Genomic DNA, 18,463 nt, shown 5'->3' on the forward strand with positions numbered 1-18,463 from the left:
TTTGTGTTCGGGGGGAGCGGAGGACAGAGGGGAAGCGAGGTTTAGTGGGAAAAAGCCACTGCCGGGGGTTCGAGCCTCGCTCAGCCCAGCCGCACGCAGAGGCTGCACATCCTCGGTGCCTCTAGGGGCTTTAGGCACTTGTCTCTGCGGTATTGGACCACATTAATGTAGTTCTGATTCAGGCTGAAGCAAGGACATTTAAAAAAAAATTGTTTCTTTTTTATTTTTACCTTGCGTGTATGTTTATCTACCCCATTTTTTTTTTCCCTGTACAAAACACAGAATAGGAATTTGTAGGGATTGTGAGGTATTTGTTTAAAAACAGGTTTCCATTTTTATGGCACACCGTTATTTTAAACCTTTCTCTGCAGAGGTGGCTGATTCTCTGTGAAGTGCACATTTCTGGAGCGCTGTAATATTCTTACCAGGTTTTCTGTCGTTTTACAGTTGGCCCAAAGCTTTTCCAATATGTCATAAAAGTCATTGCGCAGACAATACAATTACTGTATACAATGCTGAAGATAGATCAGCCATCCTATATTCTTCTTCAGGTAGGTTTTGTGTTGGGACTAATATTAATAAAAATAAGTAGTACAACCTTACATGGCGTTTTTAGCAGTCTCAGACATTTTTCTAATTATTTGAGAACTAAAAACGGTGTAAACCTATATCAACTTTGATTTTTCTGTTAACAACTCATGTTTGTGCCTCCTGTTGAGCTTTTGAATTTCATTGGCATGGATAGCAGTAAAGAATAAATTTTAACATGAATGTTTGTGTGTTTATTGGAGGAGAATTTTGATCCTGATTGAACAGTAAAGTTGAAGTGCCCACCTATCTTCATAGGATAAACTGGCAGTTCTGTAATTGGTGAATACAAAAGTGTCTCTGTTCATTAAGATCCTGATTTTTTTCTCTGGTAATTGCTTAGTGTTTGTCACTTGATCACAGTCTTCTGCTATTTTTATTTGTTTTATTTATTGAACAGAATCCTCCAGGCTTACCTAGTATAGCTGTTGCCTGGATAGCCTGCCTCTTTTGGAGAAGCAAACTGATAATTGATTGGCACAACTATGGATATACTATAATGAGTATGAATCTTGGAAGAAATCACTTGCTAGTACAAATTGCAAAATGGTTTGTACAGTAATTTCTTTTCCTCTTTATAAATTATGTACCTTTGCAAAATTCAGAAGAATGGAAGCCAGTGGGGAGAATATAATTAGTGAAGGGCTGTTTCCATGCAGAATTTCTGGATTTTGCTTTGTTAAACTGCTTTTTATTTCAGAAAGTGCTTTCTGTAAAACGCCTTTGTTAAAGACGTAGGAAGGCGATTGATGAAAGCAGGTTGATTTTCTGTGCATATGCAAACTTCAATTTTGTTACTAGAATTTCTTTATACGTACTGGGTTTTTTTATTCTCTAGTTCTGCTTTACACTCCAACTCATCGTTAAATGTCCGTTTCTTGCTGAATCTGACTGGTTACGTGTAGATAAAGGCCTCAGAGGCTTTCAAGTCTGATGTTCTTGGACCTTAAAGTATAAGGGAATCATGTAGTATCCCTTCTCATAAACTGATACTGCTGCAGTATAAGGAGCCGATAATTAAATTTCATTTGCTGGGGGAGAGTTGGGTTTTTTTTCAGGCATGGGCACTGTTTGGCAGTTACTGTTTGGCTAATGCAATTGCCTGCCTATGGTTTTTAACTAAGATTTAATTTTTGTCAGGTATGAAAAGCTTTTTGGGCGTTTGTCTGACTACAACTTGTGTGTCACTAATGCAATGAAAGAAGATCTGTGGGTGAATTGCAACATAAAGTAAGTCATATACCTCTGACAAATTAGTGCGTGCATATGCAAAGTAAAGTGAAAGAAAATATCCCTTATTTTGAGTCCAGGGTAATCTCACAAAAGCAACTTCCCAGGCCCGTCCATCACCACTGAAATACATTAGCTCAGTTTTGTAATGAGCTAGTGGAGTGTGGACCTTCATTACCCATCATAATTAACACCCCATTGGCTAGGAGGTGGCAGTCCAGATGTTATGGAAGTTTGCTACAAAGCTGCCTATGGAATTGGAATTAGGCAGACATCACTGTGTTTTTTAGCAATTATTGTGCCCTGCAAACTTTTACAGTCAGAGGGCTTTAAGGTCAAAGTTGCTCAGGGAAGGTTGTGAAGTAAGTTTAAAAATCAGGACAATGATGTCTGCAGTTTTCGCAGTTGTGTTACACTCCTTGAATCTGCACAGAAGGAAGGGTTCCTTTGTTACAGGATTAATACGTCCACCTTGGTGTATTCCAGCAAACTTCAGGAATACAGAAAGTTGTAAGAGTCAAAAAATTAATTATTTTGCTCTACTGATTTACTTAATCACTTTCTACATTATGTTGTAGCCTGTGGCTTTACAATACACATTTTGTTACATCTGGCTTTTATTTACCTTGTGAATTTATTTCATTACAGGGCAGTAACAATGTACGACAAGCCAGCTTCTTATTTTAAGGAAACACCATTAGAACTTCAACATCGTTTGTACATGAAACTTGCCAAAGACTATGAGGCTTTTAAACCACGGTATGTGTAAGTGAAGCATGCAGTTATAGTCCTTAACTGAATGATTTAAAGTTATTGCACTTAGTTATCAGAAATACTTTTGCACGGGATCACAAGTTACTGAAAATCAGCAGGGAGGGTGGTTTCTGTATGCTCTTAGCCGGCAGCTGATGCTGTGCAAATTAGCTTAGTTGTCGCTAGGAGAGGCCAGAATGAGTGAAATGATTGAACTGTGCTAAGACAATGCTTGATGTGTGGAAATAATGAAGTGTTTATTTTTAAAGAAGTTGGTATAAGTACCGAGGCAATCTGTAATAGATTGTCTCTGGGGTGGAACTCAGCAGTTGTCTAATTCCCACTGAACTAGATGGCAGGGATTGGATGCTTCATTAACAGCATCCCTTCCTTTCACTTACTATGGAGAGCTTTTAAGCGTTAAATGTTCCCTGACTATGTTCAGGGTGTCTCCTATAGTAGATTTAACAGGGAGTTGCTCTGTCAAATCAATGCTTGAAAACCAAGTGAAAGCCACCAGCTTCTTTTTGGAAGTGCCCACCACAGAATGTATAGGTTCTGAGTTCAGTTGAATAAAGGCACTGTTGGCCTCCATGCTCTACTATGTGTTTGAGACAGAGCTGGAAAGAGAGGCTATTTTCTCAGCTCATTAAGGAAAACACTTTGTTAGAAGATGGGATCGTGCCTGTAGCAGTAGTATCACTAGGCTCTTGGTAGCAATAGAAAAGATGAAAAATTATCTCATGATCAGGTATCTCTGCAGCTCAGTATTGTAATGTCTTTGTTTTTGGAGAAGTAGAGCAGCAAATCTGAACAAAGTGTTTGAAATTCATGCCAGTTAAGCACAGTATTTCCTTCTGCGTTTGTGTAGTCCATACTCAGAAAATCCTGTTTCTGTAGTACAGAGTCTGTCGGTTGGAAGGCAGAGAGGTCTGCTTTTACAGAAGTGGATGAAAAAAATGGACACGTGATAAAGACCAGAGGACGGCCAGCTCTTCTCATCAGCAGCACAAGCTGGACAGGTTTGGAAACAAATAGTTCGTCACTAAAACTGGATAAAATATTGACACCATGTGATATAGATAAGCAGACCCTCCTTTATTAACAGCTGGGTGCACAGGGGAGTCATCTCACCAGCAGCGCACACCTAACTTGTGTAGCATGCCGATTACATAGGGTACAGTCGGACATATTAATCACTTTCTCATACGTACAGGAATTAACTCCTTTAACTCAGTTTCTTATTCCCACCTCTTTCTGGTCACATGCACTTGAGTCCTGAAATGAGTCGAGGGCAGCTTTTGTGACCACCACGGACTGCTGACCTAAAACAAACACTCTACAATGCCCTTGACCCAAGGACTTTGGCTCATGTTGCAGTTTTAACATGCTTCGAGGCCCTTTCACAATACAACCGTTAGAACACCTCTTCTACAGGGCAATAAATCATCCTCTCCAAACAGTGTTAACAGTGGTACCTCGTCTAGCAACATAACTGCTTGTATGGTTACTTTAAACTAAATACAACATCTCTGTGACGACCTAAAACATTACACCACTATTTTTTATAAAAACTGATATTTTTCTGAGATTCCATTTAATTGATTAGTCCTAATCATTCCTTATCAAAATCACCAAAAATCATCAACTCAATAACAAATCAGTAACTGTAACAGTTTTATTTTTAATACTTAACCACTGTTTAACAAAAGGTAAAACTAGGACTGTTTACACTTCCTCACACTTGACACCCTGTAGAGGCACATTTACATCATCAGTTACATTTTCCCTTCATTTGTCTGGAAGAATTTGAAGACAAGTTGTATACGGTATATCTCAGTGGCTAAAAATGAATGATTTTTTTAAGCTGTATTTTAATTATAGAGCTACAGTCTAGTTGCTCAGTTTCAAGAATGATTAGAGGAGATTTCCAGCTTCTTTTTTTAACTTTCATTCTAGACATACTATTTTGCATGGTAGTGTAAAATAGATTAAGAAACTAAAGTATTTGCTCTTTATTTCTGATAATATGTATTACATAAGTATCTTTTTTTTCCTCTGTATGAAAAAGGGAACAGTGGAAACAAATCCATTGCTAGTAACCGTGGGCACAGTTGGCTATACCTTTGAATTAACAGGGCAGTTTCTACACTTAATTCTTCAGCTTCAGAAACTAGAAAATGTTAACTTGATAGCTTTGAGGATGTTCAGTATTTGTGGTTTGTTTGTCTGCCATGGTGCCAATAAGGGGAGCAAATAAGGACTGTATGTGGTTATAGACTTTTATTTATGAAAATAGTTACAGCAGATTTTTTAATAGGAAGAGCATGGTCCATACTTAAATCATGTAGAGGAAGGTGAGGAAAATTTTGATACTTAAAGACAATAATTCACTATAAATTATAGAAATATGAATTATACTAATAAAGCCTTTTCTTTCAGAGGATGAAGACTTTTCAGTCCTTTTAAAAGCTTTAGAAGGTAGGTATGAGGGAAATAATCTCACCTATTTGAAGGGGAATGGTTGTATTCTGGACAGTTATGATGAATTTTATTAAAGAACAGTGCTCCCATATTTGAGTGAAAGTGCGGGTGTATTTGATTAATTAGCAGTGGTTTAAGAGTAGTAGTTGAATTATAGTAGTGTAATATCTGTATTCAATTAGAGTAGTTGTCAGGGAGAATTATATTTCTAAGTAGCTTGTAAATTGCAGTTTAATTTTCTAAACTGTTACATATGCTCTTCATAGGCACCTACCAGTAGGAAAGGAGGGAATACACATTGTCTTATTTTGGAGACTTTGCATCTGCAGTTTCTAGAAACTGCAGATGCCTGTGCAGTTGATAGATTAAAGAGTTGATAGGGTGTAGTTGAACAAATGCTTTGTGAACAGTGCATTTTAAACAGACCATAATTTATTTCTGTAGAAGTTTGTCAGTTTTAATGTTGCTAAATTTACTGCAATTTTACTAGGTATATGCGTGTAAATAAATTACTTGAAGTAGGAAGCTAAACAATATGCTGTGACCATTGTTTAACCAAGCATCTGTGTATTTGTCAATTCTAAACAGTTTTTTATCTTCTCCAGATTATGAGCAGTATATCAATGAGGGAATCAAGCTTCCATCTTTAGTGTGTGTGATAACAGGTAATAGTTTATTGGTGTTACAGTTCTTTCAGTGCTAATAATAGAAGATTTCATTTTCACTTTTGTTCTCTGCTGACTCTTCTGTGGATGGTGGAGAGGAGGGGTTCATGGCTTTTTGTCTGGTTATAGAAGTAGTGATTTATAGTTGGACTGTTGCAGCCATGTAATTATGGCACATTTTTAAAGAGGAGAAGCTCTCAGCCTCTCCGTCGAGTACACCTGTGCATTACTCCACATCCAAAAGAATTTAAGATCAGCATTGAGATTAAGTTTTGCCAAAAAGTTGTGTAGGCAGAATGTGTGTTACTTGGGTAGCTTTCTCACTAAGAGCATGTCCTGGTTCAGCTCGGATAGGGTTAAGTTTCCCCAGCAGAGAGGGGGAGGGGATCTTCAGCTATGTTATTCATACCATGCTGAGGTCAGGTCCAGTGCTGCAGAGGGAAATTTTTTTTTCCTTTGTGGCTTTTGTCTAGGGAAGCTCAGGGCTGTCTGTATCCATTGCGGTATTTCTCTGTATATCTTCTGTGTTGTTTATTGTTATTACTGTTTATTGTTGTTATCATTACTACTGTTGTTGTTCAGAATGTTTATCACACTGTTGTATTAAATTTCTTCTTATTTTAACCCAGGGTTTGTACCTCACTGCAAGCCTGACCGGCTGAGGGTGGGGGAGGGGCAACGGCAACGTGGTCTCCGGTCCCAGCAGGGCCTAAACCAACACAGAGCAAACTAAAACTTAGTGTGATTTTGAAAGGCCAGTTGTGCTGATTAAATTTTTCATTGGTTATTTGGTTATCTTATGGCTGTAGGCAAAACGCAGTCAGGACTGGGGGATATTGATAGGCCCCCAGTTGTATGAGGTTCAACAAGGCTCAGTGCCGGATCCTGCACCTGGGTCACAACAACCCCCTGCAACACGACAGGCTTGGGGACAAGTGGCTGGAAAGCTGCCCAGCAGAAAAGGATCTGGGAACGTTGGTTGACAGCTGGCTGAATATGAGCCAGCAGTGTGCCCGGGTGGGCAAGAAGGCCAAGGGCATTCTGGCTTGTATCAGGAGTAGTGTGGCCAGCAGGGACAGGGAAGGGATCTTACCCCTGTACTTGGCACTGGTGAGGCTGCACCTTAAATACTGTGTTCAGTTTTGGGCCCCTCACTACAGGAAGACATTGAGGTGCTGGGGTGTGTCCAGAGAAGGGCACCGAAGCTGGTGAAGGGTCTGGAGCACAAGTCTTGTGAGGAGCTGCTGGGGGAACTGGGGGTGTTTAGTCTGGAGAAAGGAGCCTGAGGGGAGACCTTATGGCTCTCTACAGCTACCTGAAAGGAGGTTGTAGCGAGGTGGGGGTTGGTCTCTTCTCCCAAGTAACAAGTGATAGGATGAGAAACAGCCTCAAATTGCACCAGGGGAGGTTTAGACTGGATATTGGGAAAAATTTATTCACTGAAAGGGTTGTCAAGCACAGGAACAGGCTGTCCAGGAAAGTTGTTGAGTCACCATCCCTGGAAGTATTTTAAAAATGTGTAGGTGTGGTGCTCAGGGACATGGTTTAGTGGTGGGCTTGGCAGTATTAGGTTAATGATTGGACTTGATGATCTTAAAGGCCCTTTCCAAACAAAGTGCTTCTGTATTGATGGCACATTATTCTAAATCCTGAGTGAGAGAGGTCTAGGTTCACATTGTTTTCGAGGGGACTTAGTCTTTTACATACCTTTTTGGGGATTGTGTGTGATATCTGGTACAACAGGAGTTTGTCAGCTGTACAGTAAGATGCACAGGCCACAGTATTTTCAGTCATTGTGATAAACTATTATATATTTGGGGTTTTTTTTTAAAACAGGTAAAGGACCTCTAAAAGACTACTACAATGGACTGATAAATAAACTGCACTTTAAGCATATCCAGATCTGTACACCGTGGCTTGAAGCTGAGGATTACCCTCTTCTGCTTGGTAAACAGTGGATTATGAAATAGGCTTCAGAATGTGTGAAGAAGAATTTAGCACAGTTGCAGAGAGCTGACAACAGATTTTGCACAGAAGCTGGCAGAATATAATAAGCAAATGAAGTTGCTGGTTAATGACAGTATATTTGTGGTTTTGGCTCATGCCAGCAAAACTGCTAAATTTCTCTTAACTACAATTAGGCATAGTACCTGTATTGCTGTTTTAGCCTGTTCTTTGTACTCTTTGTTTCTTCTAACTATGCTGAAGTACAGGGTGCCTGTGCAGTTTCAGGGTCACTTCAGTAAATGAAATCAAAGTTTTTGGCTGAGCAACCAAAAGTAGCTGAAATTCTAAATTAAAATGTCCCTGGAATAGTATTCCCTCAGTGTGTTTATGGTAATAACATAAAGTGTGAGTAAGCTTAATAAAGTACATGATTCAACTTGATCTACATTCTGCGGGGTTAGAGCCTGCCAGTTTATATGGCTGTAAAACACTGTGTTTATTTGGTACTTTTTAACTAATGTCTGTAAAATCACACTGTAATTTCTCTGTTTTGAAATCACTTGAACAGGAAGAGGTCGCTAGTGAGCCACGCAGCATAGCCTGTCTGGATTGTGATGGAGTTTTCCTGTGCATTTACCCATTCTTAGTAGATTAAGAGGCAGAAAGGCTCTTTTAAGATAAATGAAATTCTAAAATTCCCTTTATTTTAATCTGCACTTGCCTGGTATGTTTCTAAAGCCTGACTAATTTTGGTTACAAAATATATTGTGCTTCCCGCCCCTGCCCCGAGTGCTTAAAATTGAGTCAGTCTGGATGGTGTTCAAGGTTGCTCATGTTTAGCTTGTATCACCCAAAGTAGTACATAAATAGAAAGGTTTACAGTAAGACTTGAGGTGCTGCATTGAGAGAATTCAGCCTCTTGTCTGTTCCGTTTGCTTTTCAGGCTCAGCAGACCTGGGAGTGTGTCTCCATAAATCATCTAGTGGTTTGGATTTGCCCATGAAGGTGGTGGATATGTTTGGCTGCAGTTTACCTGTGTGTGCAGTATATTTTGAATGGTAAGAGCTTGTTTATTCTGTTACAGTTTAAGTGGATCATATAAAACATTATTCTTAAAAAGAAAGAGTTCAGCTACCACATGCACCAAATGAGATTCCAGTAGTATTCCATAGTAACTTTTAAAAATTCAATATGATAGGTTAGAAATCAAGGTGGCTTTACAGTAAGTCAAAAAATTAACACTAGTTTCTACAAAGTTGGGAGCTTTTAATGCAACCACTTGCCTTAAAAAATAACTACCCTGTGATCCTTTGTTTCCATATACTTCATTTTATCTGCATGGACGTGTCTGTTCTGTGAAGGGGTGAGTGTATGCGTCATCAGTCTTGAAATTTATGGTCCTTTGGGGAGACAGTAGCTTTTATAAAGAAAGATAAATGCTCTCTGGAGAGCTCATGAACTGCCTCATGGACAGATTTTCCTTGTGGGGTAATTTTAAAGTAGATTATTGCCCTGATTTTTAATGTATGTGCAGATGAGTGGCACAAAGCTGGAGTGAGGGCCCTTTTGCACTGTAATGGTAGATATAAATAGTCTTGACATAGAAGGGAGAAAAAATCTTTACACTTAAATGTTTAAAAACTGCCACATTCATTCTGGTTTGTCAGGTATGAAGCTCGTAGCTAGACATCCAGGATCATTATGTAACAGACATCCTAGTGTGATCTTTTCGGGTGTCACTGCAAGTTTTTAAATGTGTATGTCCTTCTTGCAGCTTTTTGTCTCACGTTTTCTTCTGTTACTTTTGATCACAGTTTACATGAACTTGTGAAACACGATGAAAATGGTCTGATATTTAGGGACTCAAATGAACTTGCAGAACAACTAAAGGTAAAGGCTTGACTGATTTTTCTTTTCCACTAGCTATAACTGCAAAGGTGCTACTATGTGAGCCACCTTTTTATGTCTGTCATCCATGTATTTTGCTTTCTCAGAAGATACTGTTTTGGCTGATGAATATTATTTGCCTCGCTTCTATTTAAATATGAATCTGAAGCTCACAAGAACATTTAAAATTTGTCATTGTTCACTATTTATAGGTCCAGACCTAAGCCTGCTCCCTTACTGCAGCAGTGTAGTTGAGGGTTAACAATGGGGAGGTTAGAATGAACCTAAAATGTAACATGATGGTATTTTTCTGTTTTTCATTTTTAACTTACAGATGCTTTTCTTGGGATTTCCTACACTGGAGGGCAAACTTCACAACTTCAGAAAAAACCTTCGTGCATCCAAGCAGCTGCGCTGGGATGAGAGTTGGGACCAGACTGTTCTTCCTTTGTTTGGGCAGAATGAATGACTTTTTGTGGGGGGAGGAGGGTGTCAAAAAAGCCAATGCATTCCTGGAGCTGCAGAGATTTGATAAATAGTGAATAAACACTTTGTCTATAGTTGCAGTTTGTAACTACTTAATCTTGGAACAAGTGTTTGGACACACCTCTCCCTTTATAATTTGAGATTCTCCTGTGAGTAAGAATAGTGCTGAAGGTGCAGCCAAGGCTATTTGTTGTGCGCTAACAGTGTAAATCTTGAGGGAAGAGATGGTTCCTGTGCTGGAGAGCTTGAGGCTTGCCATCTGGACTGCCTTTCCTTCCTTACCACTTGGGATGAATCTTTAGAAAGTGAGAGGGATGTTTAGTTACTCCAGGAACTCATATGCAAAATCTGTTACCTGTGCTGCTTAAAGGTCACTTTGGTGAAGATATTTGAATGCATGTGTAAACTATCACCAGTTACACCTATTGTACAGTAAGCACTTTAGTAGGTGATTTGGGTATGTTTTCTTACAAATGGGGGATGCCTTCTATGGGAATTGTTTTATTTGAACTGAGAATACAGTGGGATTTTAATTTTTTTCTACCAGTTAATATCTTGGTCAGTTTTCCCTAGACAAGTGCTGAGTATCCTTGCATAATTTTGAGACAGAACAATTTTGTTTCAAAGTTTTCCTTTTTACAGTGTGTGCAAGAATGTGAAAGCACAGCCACTGGTATGTGACAGCTTGATTGAGCTCTTAGAGGAAAATAGACCTTTCAGTGAGTGTTGTCCTTGTACACTGAAGTGAACATGCCCATTTACCTTGAGAAAGAACATAAAATCTGTCCCTTTTTGAACAGATGAATAGAAGTCAAACCAAAACATATTATTGAAGTATGCGACTTGATAAAAGGGCACCTCGCTTTCTGAGTGCTCACTCAGGTATACCCCTTCATCTTTTGATTGTTAATATCAGTATTCATGTACAGACCTAATGCTTACAAGATGCTTTTTTTATCACTTTTTTGATTATAAAATAGATGTCAGTCGTTTAAGGAATAAATGCTTGGTTTTATCATGTGGTTACTGCTCTTTGGGGTTCCTCGTTCAGTGGTGGCAGATGATTACAATGGGTTCTGTACCAGCGTTTATGAACCCACTTAGTCTTGACAGCCATTTGCTAATATTGCCTTTCCCCTTCTGCACCGTGGTTACAGTAAACTCTTGTGAAAAAAGACTGTTGACAATGATTTTGTTCCACTGGTGAGAAGTTGAAAATAAGATTGCTTACTGCAGGAGTTTGGCAATTTCACTAGTTGGAAGAATGATCCATCAAGATTTATTTGGTGATTTTATTTTTTTTTTTTTCCCCCTACTGTTGTCAAGCAAAATCCTGTCTGGTGGTTTGGCCATTCCCCTTTAGCCCTTGATGTACACACGGTTGAATTAGGCACTTCTTTGAACAGGTGTGCTGAAAGCTTGAGAGAGGTTTCATCTTCCTGTAAAAATTTTTTAGATCCAAAATGAGCCATCTGTACAGAATATCTGAGTGACTTGAAAAATTTTCTGTAAGGGGAGATAAAGGAGCTCTTTTTTGGGCTGCTAGCATGTACTTACAAATAGTACCTTTGAATTCTTCTTGAGGAGTTACTTCTGCACATCCAACTTCATAGTAGCAGTCATGGCCTCCTTTGGCTTAGAGAGTAAAGTGATTATTCAAGTTTCAAATTACCTATCATCCATTTTCTCTCCATTACTACAGAAGGAGGCAGCTAAAGTCTGTGTTCATCTTTTAAGTAGCTTTTAAAACAAGGTACAGAAAAGGAAGTCAGAAGTGGAGAAAGAGCAGCATATTTGTTTTTCTGTCCAACAGGAAAATGATTAATGGATTACAAAAAGTTTCAGAGAAGGTGAGCTCCATTCTTCCTCACACAATATATCTAGGGCATTGCTACAGAGTGTGATTTCTTTTTCCATTTTCTGGCCAGTCTGAGAGGCTGCTTCCCAAGAGCTAGTTGTGACAGCCCTTATGGGGGAGTAAAGATGAACCTTAGTTACAGCAGCGTCTCTTGACCTCTTGCAGCACCGTGTAAGCTTGTGACACTATATGCTACATTGACTGGGGGTGTTACTGATTTGGTATTGATTTGAGCTGATTTTAATGATTTTTGATGGTTTGGATTTAAATAAGGAATGATACAGAGTAACACGTGCTGCTACAGAGTTCTTTGTGAATTCCCAGCCTGAGGCCAAGTAGACTAGTGATAATCATTAACCAGATTTCTATACAAAGAATGACTCGTGATGAGGTACCATTGTTAGACTGTTCAGTCAGGATGATTTATTGCCCTGTAGACCAGGTGTTCTAACAGTTACATTGTGAAAGGGCCTTGAAGCATGTTAAAATCACAGTGCAAGCCAAAAATCCTTGCCTCAAGGGCAGTGGAGGGTGTTTCTTTTAGGTCAGCAGTCCATGGTGGTCACAAAAGCAGCCCCCGACTCATTTCAGGACTCAAGTGCATGTGACCGGGAAGAGGTGGGAATAAGAAACTGAGTTAAAGGAGTTAACTCCTGTATGTATGAGAAAGTGATTAATATGTCCGACTGTACCGTATGTAATCAGCATGCTACAGGAGTGAGGTGTGCGCTGCTGGTGACTCCCCTGTGCACCCAGCTGTTAATAAAGGAGTGTCTGCTCATCTACATCACATGGTGTCAATAGGTTCTTTTATCCTGTTTTGGTAACAGGGGTATTAAGAGGACCCATACTGCAGGTATATACAGACAAGTATAAAAAGTAGACAATTACAGCTGGATTTAATAGTAAAAATATTTATTACAATGAAACATCATTTTGCTCCCCTGTCAGTGCAGCCTGCAGATGTGCCTCCCACTATTTACAAATCAAAACATGGGAAAAAAAAAATACAGTTCAATTCTGTTGCTTTCTACAGAATTGAAGTGCAGTATGATTTAGGGCTTTTCTTTTTCCCCTGTTGCTTTTCAGGGGTAGCATCTTGCTTGCATACATGCTGACAATTACAGGAAGAAACAGAACTCACTTTATGCCTGGACTGATGTCAGAGTTGTATCCTCAGTCCCTCATGTACATTATATGTTATATGGAGAAGATACTTCCCCTTGGTCTGAAAATTCTGGTTACATTATATTTGCCAAGTCTATATAAATAGCTGAAAAATAGTTACATTTGGCTGCATGTCATGGAGAAAAATACTGTTGCTGTGAGATGGAATAATCTGCCATCTGATCCCAACTTTATCTGTAAAGAGAAACACCGGGAATAATATTTCTGCTTAATAAAGGGAAGAATAAAAGCTGCATGTCAAGTTCTTTAGCACACTGTTAAAGCAAGCTACAGGCAAATGCTCATGAATATATATGTTTAAAAATTAACAGTAATGCTGCTGCTATGCACTCAGCATAATTTTGTGAATTAACCAATTGCTGTAGACTGTACAGCCAGGAGACTGCAAAACTGCAGGCTTGTGAAGAGTACATGAAAAGAAATCCAAAAATCCCTCCCCAATTTACTTTAAGGTTTCTTAACCCTCAAAGAACAGTTAAAACGTTTTAGGCTGCATCTTGAATGTTACCACTGTGACAGTGCAGCACATATGGTTTTCCTTCTTTAAGCTTAACCCTTTTTTAGTTTTCTGTTGCCACTACACTTGCATTTCAAGCTGGCGCTAACAGACGTGAGTTGTGATAGACAGGATGTAGCAAAAAGCTACATTCCAATCTCCTGATCAAATCCATGTGGGAAAGTTACTGCTCTTAAATCCAGCTCTAGATAAGAATCTCACTATTGGACAATACCCACCACCAGAAAATGCTCCTGTTCTTCTCTACTACAGATGAAATAATGGGAAAAGAGGCCAAAATTACTGATACGCTTCATGAAAAAGGCACCTACCAAGTTCAGCCTGGAACAAGTGATACGTGTCCGGATTACGAATGGTGAAAGCAATGTAGACCTCAGGAACTTTCCTATCTGCTCTGAAAGCGGAGAGTTTTTGAAGCATACCAACAAGGGCTAAAATTATCTCTGGATCATATACCACATCTGTGGAAAAAGGAAAACATTCAGTATTTATTGAGAAGTGAGCAAAAAGCAGAATGAAAACTACAAAAAAAATTTTCACCTTGCAGGAGAATATTTTTCTATTCAGAGGTTAAAAACTCCCAGGAAAAGATCTTAGAAAATACCTCTATTTTATGTGCTGTGTCAAGTTGCCCTCATCTCTAATATCAGTCCAAAATCACTAAGAAATCAGTGCTCCTTTTTGTAAATGGATTGTCAGATACTGTATTTAAGCCCATTTTAAGGCAGACAGCAAAAACATCCAAGTGTTGGTACTCTCTGGCGACTGTACTTGGCAGACTGAAACTGCATTGTTCAAAATCTATTTTAGAAGCTGATTGCAAAAGACTTGATTTGAACTGCAGCAGTTTTCATCTTGAATAATTTCCTTGAGAGCAGAAATAGTGACGAAAGGTAAAACTGATTAAGGGGTACAAAATGTCAGCCTTGCTACGCTGAAACGCACCAGTCTCGTGTTCAGGACTGATATTCAAGAGGTTGTTTACTACACAGAAATGTCGAGGCATATACATGTACCAATGACAGCCCAGTTACTCTTGGTGCACCATCATAAGGGAATGTCCTGCAGTAACTAGTAACAGCAAATAGAAGAGAGATACAGATAAATCACCTTCAGTTTTGAGTTGCCTTGTTTTGAGTCCAGCTTGGGCTGGTTTGTGCATTCTCTGAACACTGTGGTTGGCATTAGGTAACATACATAATGGTGACTTACAGGATTCACATATTTAATGTATCATGTGATACTCTGATGACAAAGGCAGTATATTTGGTCATTTTTTAACCTACATTCTTAAGTAATTTTTGCTTTGCAAAGCCCCAAATCGGGGAGTAAAATCCTGTAGCTACAGCTAAGACATTTTACTATTGCTAGATTTCCATTATTAGATTTTTTTTTATACGTAGATTTATACATCAGATTTATTCTACAAACCCCCCAGATTTACAGATAGGCAAGTTCTGGAAAAGGTTTGTGGTTTGTGCTTTTTTTTTCTTTTGATATGTTATCCCTCAAGAGAATGCCAAGAAGGCCTGTTATTGATGTGGCTCTTAAGAGCCACAGATATATCATCTTCTGTTGATAGATTTATTTTTTTTTTTAAAACGCTGAAGGGAAAAAATAATTTACTTTTTGGCATTATGTGCGCAGCTGCTGAATATCTGAAAAAGACAAAATGGTGAAATGAACCAGATGTCACACCCTTCCAGATACAGTAACTGAAGTAGGGTTGTGAATGAGTCCTGCACACAACTACTTTTGCATTTATCTCTCTAACCTGGTTATTCCTGCATGACTGCACACCTTGTGAAGTACCTGCTGCAATGATGACATCAGGTTGAAGATCCAACAGTTGTTTTTCTGTAACTGAACCCCAGTCAAGTTCTGCAACAATTAGTTTTGGGTTTTGGTAATTTGCTGCTTCTGCCTCCTGGCCTTGGGACTCTGCTGGGGTACGCTGGGTGGCTTCAGGCTCCAAGACAAAGCCATTCAAATGGATGTTTTCTGTCAGCTGTTTGAGAACACAGGGGTGGTAGTCACTAAATATGTATGTTTTGGGATTGCAGGTTTTACAGATTGCAATTCCAGTGAAGCCGATCCCACTTCCTAATTCCAAGACTGTCCTGAAGGGTGATGGAGTAAAAGAAGTACTTATTAGGACTCTAAATTGACTTAGAAAATCAAAACATTCTGAGTATATCTAAATGTAAAGTCAGTTTCAGATTATTTCAATAATTTTTTAATAAATCATCTACAACTTAAATCTTTGTCTCAACTGGGAGAGTTGGTAAACACTGAAGATGCAATTGTAAGCATAAAAATTAATTACTTTAAATACTGCTTTTGCATATAGAATGCATTTCCACTGCGGGGATGATAAAACTTCCCGCCTGTTTCTAGTCCCCCTGCAGCACAGTTGTCTCCATGTGAACTGGTTGACCAAATCTTTTCATAGTCAGTGGAAAGATACTTCGGCATCACAGTTCCTTTCCTTGGGGGGCTGATTAAATTAATTTAGCTGAACCTTTCCTCAGAAGTGCTTGTTCCTCTCAAGTGCTTATATAAACAAAGTTGAGACAATGAGATCAGATGTGCACACCTGCACATCCACCATCTAAAGTTAGGTGAGAAGAATCCCACCATGAAGTGCACTAGTTGAAGTTACTGGCTAGACAGTGCAGTAGCTGGAATTTAACAGCTTACTTAACGGAGCATATCTGACTGCATGCTGTAAATGGTTTTGATTTTAAAAACTGTCTTAAAAGGTCCCCTCCTGGATTAAAGTTTGACTGTTGCAAGAACAGTGAGAGCACCAGTTATCCAGTAACAAAAAGGTGTATTCATTTCAGTTATCTGTGGGGTAAATATTATTAAATTACAGTTGTATAGCTCACAACATGAATGAAAATATCTTTCCATCTGTGCTGCTGTCTTTACCTGTTAGTAAAAACCTCAGAAGTGTCCATTGCCCATTCAGCGAGATGAACAGCAGCGTCCCACGTGACGAGCCCTGTGGTTCCTCCAGAGATAATTGCTACGTTCTCGGAAAGGGTAACGCATTCTCCCCTGGGCTGGAGGAGACACAAGAAAGCAAAGATGGATCAGCACAGACAACAGGTTTTACAGTTTACAATCAAGATTAGTGCCTGGAAAAATGTAGGAAGCACTCTGGTTTTCTAGGGAGCTGTTTTTAAAGCCAATTATTGCTTAATTCAGGTAAATAAAAGTGATTTATAATAACAAAGCATTAGTTCTTACTAGTAAGTAGGTTTTGTAACAATGAGTAGATTCTTCTTCATTTAAAATATCCGCCAGTGTATCGTACAATTCATCCAGGGGCTCAGCTGCTGTGGATTCATGCTGTGTGAAAGAGAACAGGGCAGGAACACATGAAGTCCCATTTTAATACATTGGTGGCCATAATATTTTACACTGGACATTATCTTCAAGAAAAAAAAAAAAAAAAAAAGTAAGCACTACCTTTTTGATGAGTTCAGTTAGAAAGCATCTTCTGTACTTGGCGGAAGGGGGATATTTTACACACAAAGGGTGGAGGATGGTCTGAAACCAGAACAGCAATTAAAACCAGATACCAAGTGAAGCTTTTCTGAGAGGCAGTAACGGGCCAGAGAAAGGCCAGGGAGTCATTAGTTGGCTCTGTGTGTCATGAAATGCATTGCAATTCAGTCTGTAGCTAAAAGAAGTGATGCTGAGCCAGAAAATGAAATCTGGTGTTTTCTAATCAGTCGGTTAGTTTACAGATCTAACAAAACAGAGCGGAAAAAGAATCCAATTTGCTCTCCTCCTTCTTTTGATTTTTCTCTTCTCTTTGGTTTGCCACCTTATTTGCAGTTTCCCATCCACGTGTAGAGTTAAAGCACCATAAGGGCTGATGCATCACCACAGTGATCACCTTCTTGACCATCAGAGTACCGAGACACAGGGCCAGGTGGGCTGGCTTGCTTGTGGCATTAGAAACACCCGTGCTTAGGCACATATGTCTTAATTTTGATGCTAAGAACAGCTAAATAACAGAAGGAGAAGGAAATTTACTGTTCTGCTGGGCCCAATGAAAAACTGTGACAGCAGGTCTCTTATCTTTGTAATTATGAGGAAAAAACAGCAATTGCTCTGATCCCACAGGTCGGCATCACACATTCAGAGCGGTTTGGGCCTGCTGCCCGGGCACTGCTGTGACACCAAGTCACCCAGGGACCTGAAAGTGCCCAGTGTGCAATAACCCGATCTTAACACGCTCAGGAGAGATGCTGTATTTATTCAGGCCTGGGTGCTTGGTGGACTTTTCCACAAATCAAGCACCCCAACAGCAGGTTTTCATGCTCCTTTAATACACAAAAATCAAGTTAGTACTTTTCCATAACATGCCTATTAGATACTAATTGGTTAGTGTTCATTGCTTACCTGATATTTCTAATAATATGCAATGCTCAGGGGAAGGGTCTTAACCAGGGCGGGGGTCTTTTTGACCCAGGTGTGTTTTTTAGTGTTATAGCGAAGGCAGTTCACTGTAAGGACACTCAGAAGCTAGTTTCATTGCCAAGTTAAGCAAGCAAATTTTTGCTTCGCCAAGTTGTCAAATAATTCATCCTCAGAACAATTCCAGACATTGTCTGTGTGGTCCAGGACGTTCTACTTATTTTCTGAGATTTGGAGGTCGAAGCTTGTTCTTTTTGCTTGACCTCGCAACTGTTCCCATGCGGTAACTAACAGTTACTGGCGTGATCATTAACCACGGCTACTAGCAAATGTGAAGTACACCAAGCCCACGGTACCTTGTGCAGGATATCCACGAGGAGGGAGGAATCCGGTGAAGTCTGCAGGTTTTGCTCCAGTTCCTAAAAC

The 18,463-nt window shown here is 39.4% G+C and overlaps 2 protein-coding genes and 1 long non-coding RNA gene across 3 annotated transcripts in view; 1 reads left to right on the top strand and 2 right to left on the bottom strand.

Moving 5' to 3' along the window:
- LOC113485520 overlaps positions 1-552 on the bottom strand; it is a 20,405-nt gene extending 19,853 nt beyond the window's left edge. Inside the window, exon 1 of the long non-coding RNA XR_003399441.1 lies at positions 446-552. This is a non-coding gene — a long non-coding RNA (uncharacterized LOC113485520). The remainder of the gene's footprint in view (positions 1-445) is intronic.
- ALG1 (ALG1, chitobiosyldiphosphodolichol beta-mannosyltransferase) lies at positions 452-11,217 on the top strand. The gene is made up of 11 exons (XM_026858709.1): positions 452-551; positions 989-1,137; positions 1,729-1,818; positions 2,467-2,577; positions 3,472-3,593; positions 5,014-5,052; positions 5,661-5,720; positions 7,557-7,667; positions 8,611-8,725; positions 9,482-9,557; positions 9,889-11,217. The coding sequence occupies exons 1-11, from the start codon at positions 513-515 to the stop codon at positions 10,021-10,023; spliced, it is 1,047 nt and encodes a 348-aa protein (XP_026714510.1). The 5' UTR covers positions 452-512; the 3' UTR covers positions 10,024-11,217.
- A 134-nt stretch (positions 11,218-11,351) lies between these two features.
- Positions 11,352-18,456, bottom strand: EEF2KMT (eukaryotic elongation factor 2 lysine methyltransferase; the record flags this gene model as incomplete). The annotated part of the gene is made up of 7 exons (XM_026859221.1): positions 11,352-13,260; positions 13,915-14,064; positions 15,416-15,723; positions 16,538-16,671; positions 16,859-16,960; positions 17,081-17,161; positions 18,394-18,456. Coding segments are annotated over 7 exons (939 nt in total), but the record flags the coding sequence as incomplete, so codon positions are not given.
- Between the last annotated feature and the right edge of the window lie 7 nt (positions 18,457-18,463).

This window comes from Athene cunicularia, assembly GCF_003259725.1.
Source record: "Athene cunicularia isolate RWA chromosome 14 unlocalized genomic scaffold, athCun1 chr14_part1, whole genome shotgun sequence".
NCBI lineage: Eukaryota > Metazoa > Chordata > Aves > Strigiformes > Strigidae > Athene > Athene cunicularia.